General features: G+C 40.8%; 1 protein-coding gene across 1 annotated transcript in view; it reads right to left on the bottom strand.

Moving 5' to 3' along the window:
* Positions 1 to 12,054, bottom strand: part of ITGA2 (integrin subunit alpha 2) — an 83,159-nt gene that overhangs the window by 52,678 nt on the left and 18,427 nt on the right. The window contains exon 2 of the mRNA XM_077816834.1: positions 9,191 to 9,314. Within this exon, the coding sequence (XP_077672960.1) occupies positions 9,191 to 9,314 (124 nt within the window). The remainder of the gene's footprint in view (positions 1 to 9,190; positions 9,315 to 12,054) is intronic.

Raw genomic sequence — 12,054 nt, 5'->3', positions numbered from 1 at the left:
GGCTCCAAACAGAGATCCAGCTATGTTCTGCAGACTTTGGACTATATAGGGTACTGGGAACACAAGCATTTGCTTCCTTCTGTACCCACCACAGCCATACTCCCAGAGGCCATTCCTTTCCCAGACTGAACCTCTGGGCAATGAGAACAATTGCACATGCGAGCCCAGCTCTTTTGAGCAGCTGGCGTCCCTAATAACTTCAAGCTGTGCCAAAAACTGAAGGCCCAAGAACAAGAAAAGGCAGGTGTGAGGCACAGACTCACCTGTGACTTGAATCCCTCCTCCCCTTGTTGCAGTCTGCCCTCCACTGCACCGTGTCCTTTGAATTTTGGTTTCATTATTGTTTTAATTAAAGGTTTATTTCTAGTTGCTATATTACAGATTGTTTAAGAATAAAAACCATTCAAATTCATTCATAAAGAGTCATCAATACAGTTTACACAGAAAATCCATTAATTTTAAATAATTCATAGGGTTTTACAAAAGTATCTAGACACAGACACAAGGTAAAACAAGCACTGCCACAATGTTCCAACTCCCCATACATAAAGGGGACTGCAATGCCCACAATCCATCTCACTGCCCCCCTTTACAAGCTAATGGCTGCATGTACAGCTGCACATTTTCCGGTCTGAGATTCAAAGTAAGAGCAATAGGCACCCCTGGTAGTATTGCCCTGGCTGTTTCCATGGTCTATTGGATGACTCGGTGGCTTCCCAGATTCCTGAGCAAGTCTCTGCACTCAGCCTCCCACCCATCAACTACGACTTTCCCACTTACTTTCACAAATATTGTGCAAAATACAACATGTAACTTTAATTTTATGCGCTTTTCCCCCTGCATTTTCCAACCTATTCTACAAACAGAGCCTTCTTCCTTTCAAAAAGCCAAATGCACACTCCCCAGTCATTCTGCAACTACAGAAGTGATAGTTAAAGAGTTTCTTCCTTCTGTTCAAGTGGCCTGTGAATGGCTTCATTAATCAGGGAAGCAGGGGATAAGCGAGGTCTCCCAGGATACCCAGAACAATCTCCACACCATTAATATCTACAGTGACCCTGGAGACAAACTGTCCTTTTCCCATTAAGGTAAACAGAAATGAGTTCCAAAAGACCCTAGCACCATGGACCCTTCCAGACCACTCTTTATTTATGCCCATAAACCTACCACAGTGGTCAACCAGCCCTTTTAGCACCATGGAGAACTAACTACCCCTTTCTGTTTAGAAATTCTTAGTCCTGGTGGAGTGTGGGAGCAAATAAGGATAGGGATCCCATTAACTGCCCATTACAGTTTGGGGCACATAAAGTGGTCAGTCTCCTGAGCATCACCAAGCTTTATAACCCAGTGCAACAGTATTGTATGTATATCATCACACTCCTGCATGACAACGGCCCCAACAGTCAATCTGCCGACACCGAACAAGACTCAAGACCTGAGGTGGGGGCAATCTGAAAGACCAGAAAAGGGACAGAGAACCACCTAGCCCCATAACCATGGTACTTGGCAGAAAGGGGGAAAAAGGATGCCAACAGGCAAGAAGCACCACAACTGTCTGTGGCTAGAGCTTCTTGTCAACTTCCCCCCGTCCTCAATCAGACCTGAAACTTTTGTTGGGAAATTTACTCACAGTCTGGAAGGGAATTTCTCGGGGTAGAGACAGACCCACTCCAGAATAGCCAATAATTAGGACTGTCACATGGCAGACCCAGGTTCACAGTTCCCTACTCTGCCTGATTCAGACCAGGGATTTGAACCTTGTTCTTCCACAACCCAGGTGAGTGCCCTAACCACACATCGACAGTCTGTCTCAAGCTCTCCTGTGGAGCTGTTCCATTTTGTATAAATAATTCAATATTCATTAAGACAGAAAGACTGATTTTATAACCCAGTGGTTATGGACTTCAACCTGGGTCTCTTACATCCAAGGTGAGTGCCCTAATTACAGAGCTATGGGCCATTCTGGGCTAGGTTTCGCTTTCTTGTTTTTCATGAAAATTTTTTAAAGATCTCATTTTTATTCCATATTAGGAAAAAAATCACACAAATGTTGAAACCTCAAAATTTTTCACGGCCAGCCCCAATAATTGCACTCACATCACAGGTACTGACAACCGAAAGAAGATAACTCATATATCCTCATCAATGCTCCCATAACTTTGAAGAGTCTTAAAAATCAGCATTCTAGTGGAGACAAAGGGAAAAAAATTCTTCTAGCTTTATTCTAGGCTGCAGCATTTTCCCAATGCACTTCAGGGGGACATTCATCAAAACAGCACATTGGCACACTTATCAGGAGAGATATTTTCCTTTATTAGATGTGCAAGCAATATCATAGAATCATAGAAGATTAAGGTTGGGAGACCTCAGGAGGTCATCTAGTCCAAACCCCTGCTCAAAGCAGGACCAGCACCAACTAAATCAAATATATGCTCTAATATAAACTAGAATTTTAAAACGTCCAAAGATCAAGCATATTAATTTGTTTTGATGGCTTCATTTTCATTTTAAAATATGTTCCTATTCTAGGATCACAGTGCATTTACCAGTGTAACAACATATTACAAATGAAAACCTGGAAAATAATAATGAATCTCCATTAGTGCTGGCAAGGGGAGTATCAAGATTGCAGGTGAAGAAAACAAAGTTAAAAGAACGAGTACTTTTGGCACCTTAGAGACTAACAAATGTATTTGAGCATAAGCTTTCGTGGGCTAAACCCCATTTCATTGGATGTCCACAATTGTTTAAACTCACATTGGACCTACTGTAACAAAGATTTTATTTAATCTCTGAATGAGCACAGATATGTGGTGTTAAGCATAAATTTCAAAGCAGCGACAAATGTTTACAGTTTTCCCTATTTGACTACCCTGGAGTGAGTTATAATTTAATAAAAAAGGGTTTTTTTATTTCACCTAGCAATAAAAGCATCTGCAAAGGTGTCTCCTCTGCAGTAGCTGACCTCAGACATGTATCATAAAGACTATTATCTGTGTATCTATCTATCTATCGGCTGCTTTCCTAATCAAGTAATATGCTGAGTGAGCACTGTCTCTTGCAGAACTTATATTAAAGGCATAACTGACAATTTACTGTGTCTAAAATACTTTGGTGGCTTTAAGAGATAAAATAAAATATTAAAGTAATACAGCTAATACATGCCATACATTATTCCTAAAGCAGGAATCTCACACAGACACTATGTGCAATTATTTGGAATGCCATAAGAAATAAAGAGAGCAATTGCCAGAGTAAGATGTTTGCTCTAGTGTTAGTAATATTCCTGAATTGTTTTGAAGAAGCATACAGACGTAACTACTTATTAAAGAAAAGATTTTAATAAACTGATATTCATGCATACAGTGGACTTCTTGATTTTGGGACAGAAAAAAACCCAACAGTATGATGCAGTAAATTCTTTGTCCCACAAAATATACTGTTAGTAGCTTTTTGGGGGGGGGGGGGAGGAGGGAGGGAAGAAGGGGGCTTATATTTTAAAGATAGATTGTCATCCCTTCCAAGCTCTGTCCTCATACCTACCTACTTACCTACCAAACAACTATACAACAATTTGAAAAAGAAAAACTAAAACAGAACAACATACTTCACTGTTAGAATTCTAACAAAGATGATCTAATCACAGGGACAGATCTCTCTTGGTAACAGAGTGTTTTTACTTGGGTCAGGACATGTATAGCCCTGTTATAGCCAATCACCTTGAACACAGGGAAGGGAAAGGCACTAAATCCAAATCCAATCTCTACTGGAAGTAAGTAAAGAATAGGAGGCATAGAGAGTCAAAACTCAGTTCTTTAATTTCTCATTCTTCAATACCGAACTCTGGCAGCCTACTTGGATTTTTGCCAGAAGCTTTCTATATGCTTGTTTTACTGGTCCACTCCTCTTGCCATATGAAGTTTAGAAACGTAAACAGTTTCCAATAAACCCTTCTTGACTACCACACCATTATTTTGTCTACTCTGAGTTGTGGGATTGGTATATCTTCATATGATTTCTTGCTTTAAAATATCTTTCATGGTGAGGAGAATTAGAGTGCCTTTCTTAACATTTCCAAGTGCAATTCACATTAGTATTTGATAACATTTTGGATGTATAGAAGGTTTCTCTTTAGTTTATTTCAAGCCAAATTTTAACAGCGCTCCTGCAATATGAATGTTTTGAGACTGTATCTGATTTTCCAAGAGTAGTAAATACTTTCTGTTCTTATGCAATGCACTGTACATCAGTCTTGCACCAATCTTGTATCAGCTTGGCAAGTAAAATTTTCTAGGGTGACATTTTCAGCATTCTGTATCTGCTCAGTTGGGACCACGGACAGCTCAGTGCTGACAGGGACCGGGGGAGCAAGAGAGAGCTCCTAGCTGGCTGCTGGGACTAAATAAGGACTGAATTCAGGGAGGGCTACAGGAAGACTGTCTCCAGGGAGGAAGTCCTGGGTGTACAGCCTCAGACCAGGGCCAGAACAAGTTAAAGACTGTATACCCCAGAAGGGATTTTGTTCTGTTTCAAATACAGACAGTGTGAGAGAGTCAGACAGAGGGCTGAGTCACTGAAAAGCCACCTAAGAAACCACAAACAGGGGTCACGACAAACTGAGAGACTGCAGGCACACACACTTGACCAGGGGGCACTCACGAGAGATGGGTTCTGCCCTGTTAAAATAGCTTAAAATAAAGGACTAGATCTCCTAAAAAGAGCCTTTGTTTTATAACAAAGGAACAATAAATCTTTTCCCTGCATCTGAGAAAGAAAATAATCTAGAAATGAAAAGGTGAAAACAACAAAGCAAACAGTGAGAGTGCCCTAGTTACAATTTCTAATGACTTCTTGAGAGAGAATGAAAGAAGGAACTTTTTCACTTTGAATAGGTTGTAATGATCCTGATAAACAGAGAGAGGGCTATTAAAATTTCCCTTGACCCATATGGGACAATGGCCAGTCATGCTGTAATGAGATAAGTGACGAATAACTGCATACCTGCAAAAAGCATTTGCAGATTCATAACATTAAGTTTCTATGAACTTATGGAAAAGATGGGGGAAGTTATATGCCAAGGACCCTGCATTATTTGTGTTCCTGAACTGTTTTCCACCTGTACTTGGTGGTTACTGACCAGAGTACAGGTGGAAAACAGTTTTCACTGCATTAACAATGGTGCAACAGGGAAGCAGAATATAAAATTAAATTGGTTGAGGCTTTGATCTAGTTCTTCAGTAATAAGATTAAAGAAAATTTACAAAAGGATTGAACTCCTAATACACTTGGGAACTATTGTGTAGTGCAGCATGCACAGGAATCAATTCATTTCAGGTGAATGTGCTTAGCTTCCTTCAGTAGTTTTGAACAAAGGCTTAAATAGAGGACTAAAGGAGCTATGTTGCTTAGCTACAGTAAGTGGATAAAATAAATAGAAAACAGGATAGGGAACTTTCTGCACCAGCCAATGAGAAAGGGAAACCATGCGGAGAGCAGTGCTTACCCAGTCTAGGGAGAAGAGCTCAGTTCTCCTCTGCTTTTAACAGAGAAAGTGGAGCTGTGTTCTCTCAAACTCCTAGCTACCATCTCTACATATGGGATAAAAACAGAGAAATGGTAGGATCTAGATCATCTTTACATTCAAGATCATGTAAAGCTGAAGTCAGAGAAATAAAAAGGCAGATACGTTTATGGATGAGAAAGATCATTACATATTTTATTACTTATTTTATCGCTAAAATATTCATATTTTAGCCAGTGTTTTATTAGATTTATCATCCTCCAATACATTTTATAAGAACCACAGGTGACCAAGCAGGAGTTTTTAAATTGATTTTTACAAGAGATAAATGACTTTTGAACACTTTTCATATAACAATTTAGCATGTAATTATGGAGATGATATATTAATTCTAAATATGGCATGTTTCAGTATTGATATTTCTAAATTTTACGAAGATTTCAGATTTTATACATTTTCTTTTTACCAAAGAAATACAGACCTTAGTATCTTTCAGATAATGTTAAGCAAACATATTAATTACTGCTTCAGTGTTAACTTAATTCTAATTTATGGAGAAGTATTTACCAAAACCACTAGAGCTCAGCTTAAAATAAATTAATGGTTTCTTACTTACTAGATAAAAAGCCCTGGTATATTATTAATAGCAGCCTGATATATAGTATATAAGTTAGACTTAACTATATGTATATATAGTAGATCCCTCTGCTACCGCAGATGCCTTAATGTTTGTGATTAAGCAGTTTTAAAATTTATTATTCAATAAATTAGTTCACACTCAGTTCATGTTTTTAAAGTTTTTTCACAACCATGAAGACTAAAAACAAAATTTTTAAAATGGAAGCTTCTGGAGCACAATTCTGTGGCTGGGGTAGATTCCACAGAACTTTTATAGCTATAGAATCACAGAATACACAGGGGCCTGAGTAGAGCTGATTTGATATAAGGAAATACAGTTAGACATACTACATGCTTCAAATGAACAGCTGAGAATATATCAGAAAAAAATGGTTTACGTGAAAATGTGCATCATTTAGACATTACACCTCTAGACAATGTTTAAATACCTCCAAATATGGAAGTGCTTGTTGTACCACCAGATAGAAGGGCATTAAATTAAGGAACTAAGACTTGTAGGTCAAACTGGCCAGGAATTTTTTGTCAAAAATATCTTTTTGATGGCAAAATGCAGAATCTGCAAAATCATAGGAAAATTTCAACTTTGATTAATTTTTTTGATTTTCCATCTGGAAAACCAAAACATCTCCCAGAAATGGTAACATTAATATCAGCAACATTAAGACAGAAAAATTTCCCAAATGTATGCAAAGTGTCTGAGATTGCTGTGAAGATTTTGCACTTGAGTGCCAGGGTGATGAAGTTGTGGTATGTATTGCTTTTGGTATCTGTTGGAGGTGTGAAAGCATTATGGTATGTTGGAGTGTGTTATTACTATGATGTAGGCAATATAAAAGTGGCAAGGAGGCTTTTCCCTTAATTTGTTATTTCCAACTTTTTCAGATTTTGAGTTGGTGGGTGTGTCCTGATGCAACCTTTACTGTCGCCAAACAAATTTTGTGCAATTCATATAATATTCACCTTCTGAATGAAGGATCTTACTTTCCTTTCCACAAAGGTACACACACACAGGATACAATACTATGCATCTGTAAAATTTTCCGTAAAAGGAGATCACTTACCTATAACCGGAAGTTCTTTAACATGTGTGGTCCCCTATCTGTATTCCATACGTGGGTACGTATGCACACCATGCGCCTGAGGCTGGAAAAATCCTGCAAGTAGCGTAGATTGGTCCGCAGCTGCGCCCTGGATCTCCTTGTGCTCGGCATTGCAGTATAAGGGGAGATGTAAACCAACCACCTCTTCAATTCCTTCTGTACCATGAATCCAGTCACAATCCGTAGCAGAGGGGAAGGCATGTGGGTAGTGAAATAGTTTGAACAGTCTCCAAACATGAACACTCTAGGTCTGATGCCCATTTATATACCAAGCCATGAGGTGAAGAGGGTCTGGGCTGGGGTGCTTGATCCTGCCATTCTCTGGAGTTAGCAGGTCCATTCGTAGGAGGACCAGAAACCAGAATTGTCTGGGACAACTTGTTGCGATGAGAATGACTCATGCTTTGTCATGACGCATTCTCTTAGAACCTGGGGTAGTAGTTGGATGCGAGGGAAAGAGTATCTCAAGAAGCTTGTCCAGGACAGTAGGAGGGCACTTTTTGTTCACCTGGGAGGTAAACAGGTCCCAAGTTGGTATTCCCCACTGACTGAATATGTTCAGCACTGAATTGTGTAACAGCCACTCATTAGTGGTGAAATTGTAATGTAGTTCTATATACACCAGTTCCATAAGCTGACCACCTCCCCCACACAGTGAGAGGGATTTTTGCCCCTCCCTGTTTGTTTATATAGAAGACGGTCGTCACTTTGTCTGACATTATCTGGACAATGGCAGATCATATGAATGGGAGGAATGCACTGCAGGCCTGTCTGACTGCTCTTAGTTCTAGGAGATTGATATGCATCTTGCTTTCTCCCCAGGCATCCATATATCTTGTGTTGGATGACCAAACATGTGGGCTTCCCAGCCTATGAGGGATGCCTCAGTGATTATTGTCATGCCAGGTGACAGGTCAGGTGGGAGGTAAGAAGAGAACTCCAACGCACATGTGTTCCAGGCTCATCTACCAGGTGCCTCCTCAGCCAGAGCTTTTGCCCCTCTTGGGTCTGGAGTTGGAAAGAGCAACACATACTGCACTTGGAGGAGATATGAGCCTCTTTAGGCAGGCTGGTGGTCACTGATAACTGAGAAGAAGCAAGGACAGGAGACAGTTCTTGAACCCTGGAATACTGGGTACAGTCCTACTTCTGAAAAGGAGGGGACAGAGAAGGTCCCCAGGGCTGGGAAAAAAACTAAACTACACTATGTAAAATATTGTAAAACACTAACAAACTATCTATAATTATATTTACAGAGATAAAGACGACGAGAGGATAATTCCAGACACAGAGGAGTCCAAATGAGATCATGCAGCAGCAAGAACGACCTGAAGAGGCAGTTGGTCCACACCCCCCCTTATATCCTCAGGGCTGAGCATGAGGAGATCCAGGGTATAGGTGCAGACCAACAGATGCTTCTTGAAAGATTTTTCAGTCTCAGGAGCCTGGTGCTCATGCGTACTCATGTGTGCAACGCAGATAGGGACCAGCCCTCAAAGAAGAAACATTATTTCAATTGGTATTGACCAATTGTTTCTAAATAACTCCTGTTCCAGTCATGGCACTGTCAGGCATGACCTCTACTAAATTACAACTCTTACTCAAAAGGAATATCAACAGGAATAAATGTAAACGTTTTTTCTATTGGTCACATTACTGGGTATAAAATGATATCAGATTACATTCTTTCAAAAACACTCAACATTTAAATGTGTCCTTTGAAAGTTTTCCCCTTTTAGTTTTAGTCAAATAAAGTCAGTTAGTATTTTACCAGCAAGTAGTTTTTTTTTTTTTTTTTTTTTTTTTTTAAAAGGAAAATGAAATAATGGAAATATTTTCAAATGATCCTTGTAACTGTTTGCACTTAGGAAAAAAGTTACATCATATTGCTCTTAATCTTTTCACAGGACAAAGAACTCAAAACCCTTACCATTTGCCTTGATGATTTATAAACTGTTGAACTGCATATCCAAACAGCTCACTTGAAGGACCAGAAAACGATTTTGCTTCTGGGAGCCCAACGTTGTATGCGTCACAGCAATTATGAAGAATGCCTGTTAACAGGAAGATTAATATTACTGTAAATAGCAATTAAAAAATCTTGATTCCACTGAAACAGCTCATCTGTCTATGCCAATTCCCCTTAATATAGCAGTTAAAAATGTGGCCTTTGACACACCCAATAAAAATCAACGTTTCTCCCACCCCTACACAGCAATAGCCATCTATGATTATCTGAATGCTTGTCAGTGCACTATATGAGCATGACAGTACAGTAGACAGAGTTTAATAACCTATTAACTACATTGCTTAATAAATCTTGTAGCGCTACCAATGTGTGTGAATCCAAGAGACACAATGAATATGTTTTAATATATTTTACTGTAGTCTTTAAAACTCCATTATCTTTGGACATATGGTAGCCTTCTAGCATAGGATTTCCTAAAGACCTATTAATGTACACTATAGTGAAGAACAATGGATGACAATAAGTACTTTTATTCTGTGTGTATTCTAATGCTACATTTGAAATAGAACACAACCAAATTGACCTACTCTTTTATCACAGAAGGTCTACAGTTTCAGGCCATTTTATTTTCACATATTGTTTGTTTTCTTCTGAACAAACCACGGAGAAGATAAGTTTATAAATGGAAGCCTGGGAAATATAGGGCTAAGTTAATAAATAAACTATACTTAACATTTAAACAGCACTTTGCATCTTCAAAGCACTGACCAGATATTAACTCATTAAGCCTCACAATACTATTGTGAAATTGGAACTTTAAAATATATATAACCTCAGCCACCCTGTCTCTCTAAAACTCTTGTGAGGCAGGTAAGTATCATTCCTGTTTTGTATATTTTTTCCCTCACACACAGGGAGTGACATGTCCATGGCCATACAAGTTGGTGACAGTGCCAGGATCAGCATTTAGAGCTCCTGGCTTCTCTCTTGTGCTTAGCTGACCATGCTTCCCCACCCCGCCCCCATCCATATAGTACTTCTATAACTGGTTAATATGGAATCATCTAAAAGTTAGTTCAAAGATCAATTCTGACTGAGTGTGCGATGCATAAAAACTATACTTGTATGCTCATCAGAAAATAGTACAGCTGAAAAATCATAGCGAGCCCTACATTCCAGAATGGATTGTTATGTGTAAACAGAAATAGATATAACTTTTATGTACTAACAGTGATCTTACATGAGATATTAAGGAACTTTAGAATTTCTTATACTAATGATAGGAGTTTAAGGTTCTTTAGAATAGAGATCTTTAAAATGTGTTATAGATGGGAAGAAATCCTTAAAGTCTTAGCTTAAGAACAGGGGCATCATTTCAGAAAAATTCAGGGGTGGAGTTGGGGAGGACACAGTTGGGTCAGCATATAAAACATTATATGTGATTATATTGTATCCTGCAAAGTTGAGGCAGCGGTGGGGGGGGGGAGGGGAGTGGAAGACATAATGGAGAATACAGACCTATGAAAAGTCTGGGGGGGGGGGGGCGCAAGGGGAAGGAACTGCCCCTCCAACCATTAACAAATGCTGCCCCTGTTTAAGGATTAGGGCCACAGATCAATGCATTCCTTCTGCCTTGATGGGTATGTCAGTAGTTACTGTACCTGACTTTTTTGGCAGTCCCAAGACCAAATTTGGAAGAGATTTTAAGAGGGATACCAGTCATGGACACAGACAACCTGAATACAGCCCATCATATTATACACTATATTGAGCATGTGATGTTCTAAATCAGCAGTTCTCAAACTTTAGCAACCTGAGGACCCCCCATTTTGATTTAAAATTTTTCAGGGGGAACCCCCAATAACTTTAGCTCAGCCGCAGGCCCTGCCCCACTCCACCCCTTCCCCCAAGACCCCACCCCTTTCCCACCACGCACTCACTCCATCCACCCTTCCTCAGTCACTCACTCTCCTCCATCCTCACTCATTTTCACCAGACTGGGGCAGGGGGTTGGGGTGCAGGAGGTGGTGCAGGGTGAGGTCTCTGGGAAGGAGTTTGGGTACCAGGTGTGGGGCTCTGGGCTGGGGCAAGGGAGTGGGGTGCGAGAAGAGGTGAAAGCTCCAGCTGGGCAGCACTTACTTCGGGAGGCTCCCAAAAGCGACCAGCACATCTCTCTGGCAGCGGCTCCTAGCTGGGAGGGCTAAGGGGTCTCCGCATACTGCCCCACCCAGTGGCGCTTCCCGTGCAGCTCCCATTGGGCACAGTTCCTGGCCAATGGGAGCTGCAGAGTCGGCGCACAGGGCAGCATGGACATGCCAGCTGCTTCCAGTAGTGGCATGCAGTCAGGGAGCCTGCCTTAGCCCCGCTGTGCCACTGGACTTTTAACACCTAAAGTCTCCCAGTTGGGCTTCAGTAGCCTCTGGGACATAGAGCCTGATTCCAGGAGACTTCTAGTGAAACTGGGAGGGTTTGCAACCCTAGTTGATCAGCAGGGCTGTTGGCCCAGGACAGGATTCCGCCCCCTCTGCAAGTGCCCTGTCCCCGCTCCTTCCCCTCCCTCCCAGCGCCTCATGCACGCCAGGGAACAACTGTTCCCCAGCGTGCAGGAAGCACTGGGAGGGAGAGGACAGAGTTGATCAGCTGGGCCCGCGGACCCCCTGCAGTACCCTCAGGGACCCACTGGTGGACCCCAGTTCGGGAAACACTGTTCTAAAGTAAAAAGAAAAGGAGTACTTGTGGCACCTTAGAGGTTAGTCTCTAAGGTGCCACAAGTACTCCTTTTCTTTTTGCGAATACAGACTAACACGGCTGTTACTCTGAAACTG

The sequence above is a fragment of the Eretmochelys imbricata genome, chromosome 5 (assembly GCF_965152235.1).
Source record: "Eretmochelys imbricata isolate rEreImb1 chromosome 5, rEreImb1.hap1, whole genome shotgun sequence".
Lineage (NCBI taxonomy): Eukaryota > Metazoa > Chordata > Testudines > Cheloniidae > Eretmochelys > Eretmochelys imbricata.
The sequence above is the reverse complement of the archived record's forward strand: the minus strand, read 5'-3'. Positions and strand labels throughout refer to the sequence as shown.